The 16,264-nt window shown below is 40.7% G+C and overlaps 1 protein-coding gene across 20 annotated transcripts in view; it reads left to right on the top strand.

The window, feature by feature from the left end:
* ARPP21 (cAMP regulated phosphoprotein 21) overlaps positions 1 to 13,953 on the top strand; it is a 204,553-nt gene extending 190,600 nt beyond the window's left edge. For 14 of the 20 annotated variants that reach the window (XM_019470231.1, XM_019470235.1, XM_019470244.1 and 11 more), the window contains 3 exons: positions 5,651 to 5,698; positions 11,827 to 11,978; positions 13,133 to 13,953. In XM_019470231.1, coding sequence (XP_019325776.1) covers positions 5,651 to 5,698; positions 11,827 to 11,978; positions 13,133 to 13,390 — 458 coding nt within the window. In that variant the 3' untranslated portion in view covers positions 13,391 to 13,953. The remainder of the gene's footprint in view (positions 1 to 5,650; positions 5,699 to 11,826; positions 11,979 to 13,132) is intronic. The other 6 variants (XM_019470242.1, XM_009272411.2, XM_009272410.2 and 3 more) reach the window with 1 other exon arrangement.
* The last annotated feature ends 2,311 nt before the right edge of the window (positions 13,954 to 16,264 follow it).

The raw sequence follows: 16,264 nt of genomic DNA on the forward strand, positions 1-16,264 counted from the left end.
CTCCCTGGTCAGGATGGGGCTCTAAGCACTAGTGCTCTTTGAGGCAGCACACAGAGATTTTGGTGTATTTTCCAGAAAAGTTTTGTACAGTTCTGCTGTTTTTCTCTGGGCAAGTTATTTCGCCTGGGTGCTTATTTTTCCATCTCCAGCTGTCATGTCTATTCAGGAATGCGCCATCTTCAGTGCAGGGACTGCAGCTATTCCTTGAAGTTTGCACGGTAGCTGGCATTGTTAAGTTAGTGCCAATTTTTTTTAATAAGCGTTTGAATTTATACCAAGTGTAAGTTTGTACCAGCTACAGTACTGATATTCCTGCCCGGAACTATAGGAAGTCACCATTTTGCATGAAAAATATTCCCATGTGAAAATGAATACATTTGTAACAAAGGTTATATTTTGCAATTCTGCAAAGTACTGTTTTCTGGGTAGAGAGATGAGAAAAGAGCACTTTGTTCTTGCAGTCTTCAGCCAAAGCTATTGTTTTGGGTTTTTTTCTGAAAATAATAGTAATAAAATAGTTAATCATATGCTTCATTTCTTCACAGTTAACTGTAAATCTTAGCTTTAAAGAAAACACAGTTTCTTTGCAAGAATGTATGGACACTTTGTCTCTGAATTCAGCAGAATCCTGAACATACTGTTACGGAGTAATTCTAAATGAAGACCCTCTATAATGTTTTGCTGGCAAGGGCATCTCTCTAGGTGCCACTTTTCAATGTGAGGCAAGACCTGCGGCATGTTATATGCCAAAGGAATCTTGCTATCAACACGCATGAGTTTTTACATCGGTGTTTTAGTTGTATATTAGCTATTCAAAAATCCCATAAAGAGGAATTGCAGCAGACTGCAGCAGTATAACAGTCTATAGCCATAGTAAGGGCTATGACTAGATTTGCATCTGTTTTGGTCTTTAAGCAGCAAAGCTCTTTTAAGAACAACCGACAAATTCTCCAGAATGATCTGTTGGCCTGCCCATGGGTCTGCGTTTACTCTCGTTAACGTCAGCGGGATTGGCAGGCAGGGGCTGAGAGCAGAAGGTTTATACTTGGTTTTTCCCTAGCGCCAGTCAGGACCTCCTTGATGTTACGAGAACCGCGCACCAGCTTGCAATACGTGCCTTCAGCGGCTTAGCTCTGTGGGGATGAGAAGGCTTCACCCCTCTCAGAATAATGTTTTTCAGGTCCTGCAGTACTCTCCTTGCAGGCACTTCAGCTGGCTTTGGACATCTGCACCGCTCCAGTGTAAACCCTTGCTCATCGTGCTGGCCAAAGGGAAGCGCTTTCAAAGTCCATCTCCCCAAAGCTGTCAAGCCTGTTCACGTGACTCCATGGATTAACGTAGTTCAAAAGCATGAAATACTTTCCTCCTCTCTATCACCTGTGTCCTTTGCTGGCTGAGTGACTTTTTTTTTTTTCTTTCTGGTCTCCTATAAAATGCAGAAGCCTCAGATTACCAAAACAGCTGCACATGCTTTGTCTGGGTTAATGCATTTAAGTCAGGCTCTAGGGTCTGGGTAAGTGCCAAGATTCCTGGATCACTGCTTTACCAGAATTATGCTGCTGTAATGGAGCCCTGCATTATTGTGTTGCAATTATTTTGGCTTGCAGCTGGCTGCTCCCTCTATATTTTTACTGAAGTGAGATAAAAGGATTTTGTCTTAAAAATAGAATTTTCTTTTCTGAATCTTACAGAAGCTTTGCGTAACATACCGTGTCTGTAAGCTTTCTGGTCTCCTATAAAATGCAGAAGCCTCAGATTACCAAAACAGCTGCACATGCTTTGTCTGGGTTAATGCATTTAAGTCAGGCTCTAGGGTCTGGGTAAGTGCCAAGATCCTGGATCAGCTGCTTTACCAGAATTATGCTGCTGTAATGGAGCCCTGCATTATTGTGTTGCAATTATTTTGGCTTGCAGCTGGCTGCTCCCTCTATATTTTTACTGAAGTGAGATAAAAGGATTTTGTCTTAAAAATAGAATTTTCTTTTCTGAATCTTACAGAAGCTTTGCGTAACATACCGTGTCTGTAAGAGGTGCTCCTCCATTTATCTTCAGATTTATCTTCAAGGAGAAGAGCAAATAATTTTTGTAATAGTTTTTGAAGAACAGGAACAGTGCTAAATGGTTTCAAAACATAAAATAAAAGTGTATTGAAAAGAGAATAAAATAAGTTGTTAAAGTGTCATGTAATAACATGGTTTTAGGTTCTCAGCAAGAACAGGTTTATTTTCAGCATCAAGCCACTTACCAGTAGCAAGTTGTTCTTAAAGCTGTCCCTATAATTTGGCAATGCTTTGTGTAGACAGGTAAAAGAACAGATCCAGATTTTAAACTGAAGAAAAACGTTTCCCTAAGCTTGAATCTTCTATATTTATATCTATTCAAGCTCTTTTTTTGATGCCTATTTATATACATTTCTTGTCAAATAACAGCACGCTCAGGTTCTCTAGTTGATAGTGAAAAGTAAACTGAATGCAATCATTTATCTTTGAATTGTTCAACTGTGCTGCCCTTCATGTTCTTGTTAATAATGCCAGGTCTCCCAGGAGCGCTCTCACGCAATTTTATCACATAAGCTTTTTGTTTGACCTTACCTGCTGTTCCCCTGGAACATGGTGGGGGGGGAAGAAGCCAAAATGTCAGCCTGCCTTAATTAAAATTTTAGTCTCAGAAGATGTTACAGTATGTGATTTCATTAGGTATATAATGAAAGTATTTAATCATTCCGCTTATTTGTCTGGGCCTTCTTACTTGGTAGTGAGGTCACCGAGTTTTAAAACAACTCTTTTAAGGTGTGGAAAAGTTACTGAGGGGTGGGTGTGATTCATAAATCCATTGTATCCATGATTTTGCATGTTTGCCCTAAAGGTGGTTGCTTGGATGATGAGGTAGAAGGCTCTAAATAACAGTTCAGTGCTCTCTGCAAAAACATTTTTCCCCCACAGGACAGCAAGCATGCATATAAATGTTTTTTTAAAAGACAGTGCTATTCCTTGTCTCCAGCAGTTGGAACTTGGCATCGTAAAGAGTAGAAGAAAATGTGATGGGTGTTTCTTTGGTGCTGACGTGTAAGAAGCTCTAAATCTTACATGTGATACGTGGTGTTACTTTAATCATTTCTCATTGGTGTAATCTAAACCACCGTAACAGGAGGCTTTCTACCACCCAGATGAGGCCATTTGTTTTATGCAGTGACTGTTCTTGAGGAAAAGTCTGCGCACAAAGCACTCTCTCTTTTAGCTTTTGTAAAGATGTACCTTATTCCAGCTTATATGGGACAAGCAGAGTTAAAAAAATAGATTTGTGAGGCCCTGATCCTGCACATCTTTTGAGCGGGGAGGGTTTGCAGTGCTAGGGGAGTTGTGTTATTCCCCTGATTTTTCCCATTTCGTTAGCAGCCGAGGAGTGTCCCCAGTTGGCCGTGTTGTCTCAAGTAGCACATGAAACCATCCATGCTTCGGATGCTCTGTGCCTTGGGTTTCTTCCAGCCCCCGGGGTTGCAAAACAAGTAAAACCAGGATTTCCTACAGCTTTTTGAGGAAGAATAAATGTAGAGGACAAGGAGGGGCAGTTCAGCTAGATAAGAGAGATCCTGCTCTGGCAGTTGGACAGAACTAGCCACATGGGGGATTTCAGAACTGTTATCCACAGAAAAATTTCTTGTGTATTCAGGGTATTTTCATCAGCAGTTTTTACCAAATCCGACAAATAGGTTGCTCTGAAATAATGCACAATTGCAGCAAATTTCCAAATTTGATTTCTTCTTCTTCTGAAGCTGGACAAAGATGTTTTTGCACTATTGATTTTGTGGGATTTGTAGCTTTGTAAGCCAGAGAGAGAAAGGGGGAGGGGAAGACAGACAAGCTGTCTTCTAACCAGTATTTTTCTTCTTTCTTTTGTAGTAATAAATCTTACTGGCTCATATCTCTGATGCATATACATCTTGCTGAGTTCCTTAATGCAGCTGAATACAGCTCTTTTCTCTGTGGGTCTGCCAACAAATGTGGCCGTTGATCTGTTACCAGGTTCAAGAAGCATGAATGTGTTCTCAGCAAAGCTACGGCCAATTTAGGGACCAGGGAGCTATGATTCTGGCAGCAATTATGCGTTGAGACTCTAAGTTCAAAATCCTGCAGTTTTATAACCCCAGCTCTGCAAAGAATTATTCGAGTCACTGTCATTGTAATCAGTTTAGGAATATATTTACCGTGTTGTGTTATCAGTGAATGTAACTGGAGTGCCATTAGCTAAAAATTGTTTTGATCTCGCACAACTTGAAAGAATCAGTGTCATTAGTTTTGCAAAACAAAACTAGCGTAATGCCCCATGCTTTCCCATGCAAGCTGTACTGCTGGAGTGGGATGTGCTTTTACCCGAAATGAAAGAAGCCAAACTGTAAGTCACTTGTGTGAAAAGGCTTCTCTTGTTTTTGAGGGTCTGAGCCTGTGGAGTGCCCTGAGGAGAGGAGTCTGTGTGCTGCTGTGGTTATTGGCACATGTGCTGTTTCACGTGTGTTATAAGCCACCTCATACCTCCAAGTTAATCTGTTGCTTCTTAAGACTCCTTTATTTCAGGAATAGGTATTCTTGTTTTTTCCTTTGTATGTGTGTGAAAATGAAATAAAATAATTGCATGGTCTTATGTTTTGAGGGGAAAGGGATGGATTTTTAGCATTAAGCTATTACGTATTTGTCCTTCTAGTTCACATGGTATCCAGTTCACACCCATAAATTATCTATTGATGTCTTCAAGTGGAACACAAAGCCCGAATACCTTCCTAGGTCAAGACATTTTTATGTGTATTGCAGAGAGAAAGCAGACACAGTAGGAGTGGATTGATCAACTGCAGCAGATTTGGTTTGCAGCATGCCTTGGATTTTAGATCCAAGCTGAAACTACAAAATTGTTTACAAAGTGTTTTGGATTCCAGCTGCACAAGATGCAGTTTAAATCTTCAGACTCACACAGAAAATGACACACCAGCAGGGAGACGATAATTAGTGCCTCTTCTGTGGGAGTCTTCCAAACTGCAGACACTTTGGGGTGAGGCTAAAATCAAAATCAGCTTAAATTTATAGCTTAATTTTATGTTTTCCATGAGACGTTTAGTCCATCATTTGCGATGAAACTGGCCAGGTAATGACCAACTGCATAATGGAAAAAACCCCCTGATTTCCTCAGCAGCCACCCAAATGTAACACCTGGATGTGAGAAGCCAGTCTGAGTGCAATGCCTTGGAGCAGTGCTTCTCTAGAGCGAGCAGTATATGGGGAGACTTTGTAGCTGGTAATTACGATGTTCATGTAGGAGGTGAAACATCTGGTTGCAATCTAGTACTTAAGTATCTCACGCGAGGTAAGGAGCGTCAGCAGGAGGGACTGACGGACCCCTGTAGCAGGGAGGGCTTTGTTCTGGCTGCTAGAAACTCCTTGCCTCAAATTCCTGCTCTTAGTTGTGCTGGGAAGGGATTTCAGTATGCTCCTCCCACAGCTTGGCCAACTGTCCTAAACACAAGATTCCCCAACCTTGCTTCCTTTCCTCGTATTTTACAGATAACATTTAGGGTCTGTTTGAGAATCAAAAGGTTCTTTGTGTCGAGACAAAGTGTTTGATCTTGCCGAACTGCTTGCTTCATTTTTTTTCTTCCTTCCAGTTTTGCAAGTACTTTGGGATGGACCAACTCAGAGCTTTTGGCAAATAAGTGAGTTGCCAAAAACTTTACCAAACTTACTGATGTGTGCATGACTGAATTATAGTTTTACAATGACATTTTTTCTTCTCTTGATTAGTAACATCATGGGCGTTGTAAGTTTCTATGATGATAGAGTAAAAGCTACATCCAGCCACTTTAATACTTTACCCCATAGCTTATTTTAAAAAGTAAAGGAAAACGTAGCCTAGTAAAATTGTGGGAATAGATACCTATCATATTCTTCAGCCTACAAAACCTACTGAGCGCTACTCCAGCCAGGGCAAAGTAAACTAAAATAGGCCAGAAATAGCCCTTAGAATATCCACCGTACACAGGTGAACTTTCTACTTGTGGAGTGAATTGGGTGGCATTGGCAGTATGTGATCAAAGGAAGCAGACTGGGAAAGAGGATCCTGTCTCACATGCAAAAGATTAGTCATTTTCTTGGAAGATAGGAAAAGAGTTAAGAGCTAGCTGGCTAAAATTTTCGTAAGTATTTCAAGTCTGGAAGCTGTAATTTAATGCTCTGAATAATACTGGACACAGAGCACACTTGAATCATATCTTTATTCCCAGAACTTCTTATTAAACTGATGAATATCTTCTAGCAAGCTGTCCATCCTTGTTTTAGAGGTTTCAGGTGATAGCAAATGTGATTCCTCTCTGGGTAGATTGCCCCCTTGATAATTATAGGGTCTGTTGAAACTTTGAATTTTATTTCTAATCTGAAAAGTTTTAGGTTTATCTTCCAGCCATGTAATTTTATTACACTGTTTTCTATTCTGTTCAAGAACTATCTACCAGCAGATACCTCTCCATCTCTTGAATAAATTGAGCAGAGTGAGCTCATTAGGTCTCCCAGGAAGACGTGCACTTTCTGACCTCAGATCATTTTTGTAGCTCTCTTCTCTGCCCTTTCCAGTTTGGGAAGTCTTCTGCAAATGTAGGCCCCTGTGGCAAGTGCAGCACAAGGGACTGGGTGCAGAATCTGCTGTTACACTATTTTCAGTACATAGCAGGGTATTCCCTGGTGTCTGCACCCAGAGGTGGTGCTTGCTCCCCTTGGCTTCTCCCTGGGAGCTCAAATTCAGTCTTTTCCCCCGTGCTCCCGGTGGCAGTTGCAGCAGAGGCTGAGCCGGTCCATACCAGGGCTGTAGGGCAGAGGTGCCAGGCTGAAAAAGGCACTGCAGTAGTTGTGGAGCAGGCAGGAGCGTGGCCAGAGCTGAACAGCCTTGCATCCAGCCCGGTTAGCCCTGCTGAGGTTTCCCTTTTGAATTTCTGTTGGGCTTTGCTTGCCTGAGCTGCTGCAGCGTGTTGCTGAGGTTGGCTCGGCTTCTCCCAGCCAACTTCACTACACTGAGTAAAGCGGGAAGGGAGCAGATGAGGTCTCAAATCATTTCACATCAAAACCACTGTGAATTTATGCATTTCCATTGGATGGGCTTAGATGCAAGGACTCTGTTCAAGTGGCAAGAGTACAATAAGATTTGCAGTTCAGGGACTTGTGCCAGACTGCCGCACTCATCAGCCAAAGTGCTGATTACTCTCTACCCAGAGTGCTGATACACATAGTACAAAGCTATCTTCCTAATATATGCTTTAAATCCAAAATGAGCAATGAAAAGGTCCCTCCAAACATGGACGTGCCATTCATGAAGGATGTATGCTGAGGCCAGTAGAGCACCAAATATGCTTTAATTAACAGCTGTAGGTGATGTTACTGGCAGAGGTGTAAAATCACTGCGTTTTATCTTTTGAGCTCCGTAGCCTCATCAAGAAGTTAAAACATTTGTGGATCTTTCATGCAGTCTTTCTCCTCCTGGGATGTTTAAGTTAGCTGACTGTCAGCATGGTGATGCAGGCTGTGAAGGTTCAGAGAATTACCTTGATGGTACGACAGCCTCTTCCATTCCGACTGCAATCCAAGGCTCATTTTTCCTCTGAGGCATTCATTGAAATTCTGTGCACGATTTGTTCCTCTGGTTGTTTAACAATGTCTCTCATGTTTGCCCTGATTTAAAAAATCCTCCTTTGTAGCAGAGATAACATAGAGCAGGATGGTATAATTGCAGTAAAGAGGCCCTGGAGCTTGCAGTAATAGCATGGTTCATCTGATGTGTACTGCCATTAGAAAATAACCCACGTATGTATGTTCTCAGGGGACAGTAAAGAGGCTTTTAAGGATTACACTTTATGTAGTATGAAAGCTAATGAGCAAAAGGGCAAGTATGAAGAAAATTATTGCTGCAGAAAGCATGGTGCCACTTCCTGTCTCACGCGTTTCCTGACACCTGTGTAGCTCCAAAACATCCATCTCTGCCCATCAATGCATGGCTTTTCGTGCGCTGCAGTCGGTTCCCAAGCCTTTTGAGAACACTGTATTATTTTCATTTCACTGAAAAATAAATAGCATGTCAAAAGTATGGCAGAGCTGAGTTCGGGATTGAAACTGCTGTGTGTGTGTACAAAATAAATAGTTTGGGGGGAATAGCGATCTACGATAGTTTGTGCCCTCAAAAAACCTGAAAGATTTGCTAGAATGATACTGTTTCATGAACGTTGCTGAAAGGTTGATGTATTAAGACTGTTGGTTACGCAGACTCTCAATTCTCCCATCTCCATTCTTTTCCTGGCCAGTGCGCAAAAACATATGAAGACATCAACGCACAGTAAACACTGAAGGATGCGTTTCAGATGTTACATGTCATGCAGAGTCAGAGTTGTAAAGTTTGGGCTGTGGAGGTGGAAATTTCAGAGCAGCTGGTTTCTGATATTAACAACTTCTTGTTCAAATGGATTGCCACGTAGAGTGCCAATTCCTTCCCCTTGCATTTGTGCTGAAACAGAAGCCATCTAGCACAACAGACTTGGGCTTCTTTTTTTTTTTCACAGCATTTTCCTCTTGCTTAAAGAGCATGTTGTAGATAAATAAATTAATTCACCTTTTCATAGTCTGTACCCTCTCTGCACTATTGTAGTATATTTTTGTACCTTGTCAGGTTTTTATGTTCAATGGAATGGCTGAACTTGCGTCTTTCTTCATATATTTAACATAGTAAAGGGTCAGACTTTGCTATCAGGTAAAGGGAAGTGGCTTCACTGGAGTTGCAGAGCCTCAGAGGGGAAGCTGGATTTTGACCAAATGCTCTACTGGGGTTCTGCAGCAAGGTCTGACATCCATAACTTCATTATATTCCAAAGGGTACTAACAATAGTTAAAAAGAAGTCCAAGAATATTAAGTGAGGAAGAGATCACAGCCAGCATCTTTGCAAGGATGTGAGCAGGCCAGTAACCTTCTTAAACATCCCTGTTTCCACCCACAAGTCAAGGGAGCTAGTGGTCAGGAGATTGCAGTACCTCTTTCTGGGCCAAAGAAGTGACTTAATTTCCCTTAACGGCAAAGAAGGTTCAGGAGACAACGTGATCGGATTCTTACATTAATACCTCTTTACTCCTATCTAATCACATTGGAAGTGTGTTAGAGTGCATGTGAAGTATTTTTTCTGCTTGTATTGAGGCCCGTCTGTGTGGTCAGAGGGTTGTAAAGGGCTCACAGAGGGAGTAGGAAAGATGTCTTCTCCTGACTCCCGGGGTGTAGGCAGGACTCTGCATGTTGGGACAGGGGTGAGGGTTGCACGTGCCCTATGGGCAGGAGAAATTGCTGAAGTCCTTGAAGAGTAATAAGATTGTTAAAATAATAATCCATAACCTAACGGACCTCAGCTCTTAACCCGTCCCCTTTTTGTATTCCTGCACCTAAAACGTGGAGTGGTTGTGCCGTGTACTAAGCAGTGTTTGCTAATACAGAGGAGATTTTCAGGGCAGAGGTACATGTAATACCCCCATGAGAGGATGCCTACACGTTCAGCATAAGGGTAGATACTTAGTCATTTCCATAATTTTTTGTTTCAGTTTGATAGTAATGTCTGTATTGGGCAATAAATTCGTCGTATTTGGAGAATCTGGAACACAAAGCTGAGGCGAAGAGACAGCTGTATGTTCAAACATACAGCAGAGTATCAGCAGTAGTCTGACTAAAGTAATGGTAATGCAATTATATTTATTAGAGATAACAGAAGGGCTTCTCTCTGCTTGACCCCAGTGGTGTCCGTCTGCAGAGCACCAGTCCACCACCCTGTGCCAGCACATCACGGTCCAACTCTGTGAGCCCAGATCCGATGTTTGATTGCATTCCCCCACTTAGCGTCACTTGATCCCTGGTCCACCATCAATCTATTGTTCATTACAACATCTGGGACTTACTTTGACAACCACAAGTGACATGAGATGAATTATCTGTTGCTGCTTCTGCTGTCAGTTGACTCCTCTCTGCTTAAACTTCCAGTCTTGCAAATACCAGAATAGGAGTCCTAAATTTTTTATTTCTGTCCTTTCTTCCCCTCCCCCCCATAATTGGTATACGGGAGCAGAAGAGGACTTGCAATTTTATTATTGCTGTATAAGCCTTCTGTAAACTCAGTTACAGCACTTCTGATGTTGGTAATTTTTGTGACTAAAAAATATGCTGACACTGTGTTTGTGCATAGGAAAAGAGCAAATTTGAATGTATAATAATCTTGTGCATTTGGGAGATGTTTGATGCTGTATCCCAGCCAAGTTAATCACTTGTGGAATTATTTTTTTTTTTATTTTGCTCAGTTGACTGGAGACATTAATCTCATATCTGTGGAAAGGCATCTTTAATGCTAAAAAATTGATCAGAGATACCCAACGTTTCTCTGGCATCAGAAAAGATTTTGAAGGAAAGCTATCAGTTGACAATAGACCTGCAGAAACAGAGATATTGGTTGCTTTATTTTTCTTACATAATGAAGAAATACCCAGGTGATTATTTCCAATTCGTGAAGTATATTGAATGGTGTACTGTATTCATGAATATAAATTGAGCGGACTTGACACACATTTTTCGTATAAAAATAACACAGCGTTGCTCCTGATAATTCTTCTTTGCCTGAAATATGCTTATTCTGAGAACATCGCTACAGAGTTAATAGTGCACTGCATAACTGCATGTTAAAAAATATGAGTGCTAAAGGACAGGGAATGTCTTAATGAGAAATTATTCATAGATTTCTAATGACTGTGGCTGGCTGCATTTTTCAAGGACAGGATCTTTCTGCATCTTCCTTTCCTTTCCCGCTTTTTCTGCAAAATCCTTCATCTCTAAATAGTAGCATCACCTGGCGAGCCCACTTCCATCCCCGGAGACTCATTCTCGGGCTGGATGGCATTGCTGCCAAGCAGCGCACCGCCCACACTTCACTTCCCATGCACGCTTCTGCCTCATTAGCAGCTTTGCCCTCCAGATCATCCAGACTTTGCCCATTTCTCAGTTAGTCCTAGAGGAGCTGTCCCAGCAGAAAACCTGCAATGTTGTGGTGACTTTGAACGCAGAGCCGATTGCAGGTTGAAACAGAAGCATCAACTTCTCATCCCCGGGCAGTCACTTGTGTGTCAGCAGTGTTCCCACTGAGCAACGGGGAGGACCAGGCGCTCCCTAACTTTTATGATTGCCCTCTTTTGCCAAACACGAAGCTAGTAGGGTGGAATATGACCCTTAATATGCTCTAATCATATAAAAAGCCTTGCAAGGAGGAGCCAGTGTGTATACAGATGTTCTTCTTGATTAAATAAAGCCTTCTCTGTTTACATCATGCTAGGGAGCTGCGCTACAAGAAAGGTAAGAGGGTAAGATAAGAAACGTGACCTGAAAGAAAACTACCAGATTAGACTGTGAAGGCCAAATACTGATGTCCTTGAAGCCGGTGGGAGTTTTGCCTCTGAGGAAGCAGCCAGAAGCCAGTAGCACCCTGTGTCTGTTTAGGACTTCACAATCCTGCGCTACAATCAGGCATCCCTCAGGGTGGTCTCTGCCATGGGGTTGAAGAGCATGAGGAAAGTGTGCTGCCTGCTCGTGTTAGCCTGCCAGGCTTGTCAGCTCTCGGCATTTGTTTATTCCCCTTCAATTTTCACTTCTAGTAATGCTTCTCTAGAAATAGAGCAACTTTTTGACGAATGTGGGGAGAAATGATGGAATCAGTTGCGGTTCCTTAGAACAGTTTTGATTTTGCCCCTACAAGCAACAGGGTATTTGAAGACAGCTTTCTTCTTCCAGGTTACCAGCCTGTCCTGCCGAACCAGCAGCAGGGGTTCCAGGGTCTTATGGGAATCCAGCAGCCACCCCAAAGCCAGAACCTGATGAATAATCAACAGGGAAATCAGGTGCAAGGCATGATGGTGCAGTATCCAGCCATGTCGTCTTATCAGGTACTTGGAAGCCGTAAAGAAAGACTGATTTTCTCGGAGAGTGCTTAACTGAATTAAGTTTTCCTATCACAGAACGGTCTTCATTACTTCATTAGGATAGCGTGTGGCAGGAGGCCTCCTGATAAGTACACTTCTAAGTCAAATTGGTTTCTTTGCTTCCTGTTTACATATTCTTAGTACTCCAGATTTTCATTCTGAATTGGGAATTCTTTAAATGAACTATTTATTACAGCCTGCAGTGTGGGTAAAATGTCACAAAGGGTGATGGAATTATACTTCTTCCTGCGAAGAAAACGAATTTAAAAAAAAGACAGAACATTGTTCTTTTTTTTTTGCCAATGTAATATTGTTTCCTGTAATGAAGTTGAGAGCTTTGCCTGATCCAGTTAAAGATTACTCATCTGTAGAGACTCCTGCCAAGGATCTCACCATGTCTTCTATAACAAGCTGTAGCCAGATAGATTTTTGTTTATTGGGTTTTGGGGAGAGAGAAGTGGCTTGATTTTTACCAAGTCCCTGAGTTACCCAGACATATTTCCCCAACTTTATACCTGGATTCTGTGAGATATGCCAAGAGCCTGTGAGAACCTATGAGGTGGCCTGTGCTTACGTTTCCTGCTGGTCCCTCTGGAAAGTTAAAAAACTAAATGACATCTAATTCATTTTAATAGTTCGCACTGACTGAGCAGCCATTCATCTTTTCCCTCGGCTTCTCTGAAAACACTATAGCAACCCAGATGGAAATGGGGGAATTGCTCGTGGGTAAAATTTTCCCCTTGTGTGTTCAGAAGTACCGTACTGAAAATGTGTTTTAAAGGTTAACGATCAGGTTAAAGGTTTAGACCTTTTAGATGGCCTAGATATACCAGGGTTGAGTCTTCTGTTTGCACTGATCCCGGAAATCCACATTCAGCTAGATTGTGATAGAGCCACTTACTAGACCAGGAGTAGAGAGACTTCTCTTTAATCCTTCTCCAGCAAAAGAAGATCCTCAGGGATGGGAACAGTTCTGAGCAGCAGAGAACAACACATTTTGGCAGAACATGTGTTGTATACTCAAATTCAGCTAGAAGGAAGATAGGAATGCTTGGGACCTACTTTAATTTGTTTACTAATTATATTTTTTTCCTACGTATTTCTGTATTCCTACCTAGGTGCCAATGACCCAGGGTTCTCAAGGATTGCCGCAACAATCATATCAACAACCAATCATGCTACCTAATCAGTCAGGTCAAGGAACACTTACAGCCACTGGAATGCCTGTCTACTGTAATGTCATACCTCCTGCCCCACAGAACAACCTACGGTTGATTGCCCCACACTGCCCCTCCAATAACGTTCCAGTTATTTCTGCCAGCTGCAGGACAAACTGTGCGAGCATTAACAATGCAGGGTGGCAGGTCAAGTACTGACACTGTGGCTTAGTGTGGATATACGAGGATAGCGGTGCGTTATTTGACAAATAACTCATGGCCTTCAAATGAAGAGGAACACAACAGGATAATCAGTTGAGGACATAAGAACTGACTATGCTCAAGTGATTTGCTGCTGGAAAAATCTGTAAAAAAAAATAAAAAATAAATTTTGAAAAAAAAATGTTTGCTGGTTAATGGTGCATATTTTTGTCATGTCTGCTAGGTATGCCTTTATAGCTTAGCTAGTGACATGAATTCATTGAGGTAAGATTTTTTCCTACCACTGAACACCACTGTGTAGATTGTAATATCCCCGATTCGGATTAGTTTTGTACTTTGTGTTGAGTTTGTGAAGCTAAAGGTATTTAAAAATATAATAAAATCACATTGTACCAAAGCTGTAATGGAAATGAATAAAAAACAAAAACAAAAAAAGAATTACTGAATGGAAGGAATAATTTATATACACTATAGAGTTTTTTTATGGATATATACTGTATTGTAGTGCTTAATCACAATAAAGCTATTTGACCTCATGGAGAAAGGTCATGTTTCTACCACCTGCTTGGTCTCCTCTCTGTTTCTGAGTGAGTGAACTTCCCTTTGGTTCTGCATTCTCTTGTTTCGGGTGAAGCTAAGGGGGGGAATGATGCTTAATGGGCTTATGGAAGGCAACATACCTCTCTTAGCATGCAGTACCATAACCGCTAAGGCCACTTGGAAATTGTAGCGTAGACATCTAGAAAGTGTTCAATGAATGATGTACCAGATCATCTTAAACTAAGTTTGTGCTTTTCCAATCCCTAGGACCAGTAATGTCACAAACACAATACACCACTGCTACAAGGCTCTACTAAGTCATACCTTTTCAAGAGGCCATACGACAGTTGTGTATAAGAAGCCGTAGATGTCCTGTGATATCCCATCCACTGGTTGGAAGATCGGTTGCTACTAACGTAGCAACCATAGTACCCAGCAATTCTTCTGCTACATAGAGATGCTCTATCCAATTATTGGTACTCCAGCTATAAAGCCATTTTGCAACAAAAAGATGACAACCCAAGAATCTGGTCCATCATGCTCAAGTAGTGGGGATGAACAATATATTTGGGGGTTTGGCTCTTAAAACATGCAGCACAGTGGTTTGCCAGGAATTTTTAGAACAGTTTTTTTAATTCCTGTGGCATTTCTCGTTATTATGTCATGCTCACTGAAATTCCCAGCTTGTTCTGTTATATTATTCTTCATAAATGCTGCATGGAGTTCTTCATTCTGCTTCAGTGATGGCAACATTTGAGTCACAAATGTGTTTACCAGACAAAAGCCTGTGTTGTTTTTCACTTAAGCTGCATTTTTGATCAGTTTTGAACACCTTTAAAATAGGTAGGAGTTGAGCACTCCAGAATTATGCATATGCATCATGAAAAAATCTGAGATCCTTCTGGGCGTAAAATCTGTATGTGTCATGGTATGATTTTAGGTACACCCAAGATAACAGCAGCCTATAAGGCCCTTGGCCATCGTTAATCTGAATGTGAAACAGCTTTTATTGTACCTGTAAGACAGGGGCCTTTCTTTACGCACTTCAGCTATGGAAGCAGGAACTGGAAGGGCTACAACCCATATTTAAAACAAACATTTTTCTTTTCTATACAACGAACAGATATCTTTCAGAGTTCAGTCTTTTTTTACATATGTGTCTTAAAGTGTGGAATCCAGTCCTATGGGATCATAAGAAAGCCAAACACTGAATTTTATGTAGTGTAATCACAATTCATTTGCTGAGAGACGGTCAAGAACATGAGCAGGTAAGTAAACAATTCACTCTTCAATTAGAGGTGAAATGCCTTGGGAGAGCCTACTGATTGATTTTTTTTTTTTTTTTTTTTTTTTTTTTTTTTTTTTTTTTTTTTTTTTTTTTTTTTTTTTTTTTTTTTTTTTTTTTTTTTTTTTTTTTTTTTTTTTTTTTTTTTTTTTTTTTTTTTTTTTTTTTTTTTTTTTTTTTTTTTTTTTTTTTTTTTTTTTTTTTTTTTTTTTTTTTTTTTTTTTTTTTTTTTTTTTTTTTTTTTTTTTTTTTTTTTTTTTTTTTTTTTTTTTTTTTTTTTTTTTTTTTTTTTTTTTTTTTTTTTTTTTTTTTTTTTTTTTTTTTTTTTTTTTTTTTTTTTTTTTTTTTTTTTTTTTTTTTTTTTTTTTTTTTTTTTTTTTTTTTTTTTTTCCTTTTTTAAATCAAGATACCGCTTTTGAATTTTGCCTGTGACCCTGAGCTCTCAGTTCAGATGCCCTGCATTGTATGGCTTATTTCCTTTTAATGTTTTATATACTATGGAGGTTTCTCTCCTAGCATTACTATAATTGCACATAATTGGGTTTACTGCCGCTGAATGACTGACGGCTGAATGAATGGCTGTCCTTCTCCGTCAAGGCTCCAGAGTCCAGCAGGAAGGACCTGTGGGTGACCTTGCGCAGGACACGTTGTGTGTAGCCAGGCTGAACGAGCGGGGAGGGGGGGCAAATCTTTGTGCACGCGGTGTCTGAAGTGAAGAGACCCTTTGGTAATCACTATATTTAAGTCCCGTTTCTTCTCTTCTCTGAAGCACTACTGTTACCTTACTGATCTTCCTTCTTGTCAGAGAACTATGAATGAATTGCCTGGTAAAAAAAATCTGCCTTCAGCATCACAGATCGACGGCAAACTGGGATGTAGATTCTCTCAGTAGCGATGGGGAAGGGAGTCAAAAAGCAAAGCCTAGGAATCTTGCTTCTGTAAAGATACAATTTCCTCATGTCCTTGTGCCACTTTTTGTCATGTCCCCTTGGCAAACAGCATATCCCATGATTGACCACAGCCATGAATTCCCATGATTTACCTGT

The sequence above is a fragment of the Aptenodytes forsteri genome, unplaced genomic scaffold, assembly GCF_000699145.1.
Source record: "Aptenodytes forsteri isolate BGI_AS27 unplaced genomic scaffold, ASM69914v1 Scaffold398, whole genome shotgun sequence".
Classification (NCBI taxonomy): Eukaryota; Metazoa; Chordata; class Aves; order Sphenisciformes; family Spheniscidae; genus Aptenodytes; species Aptenodytes forsteri.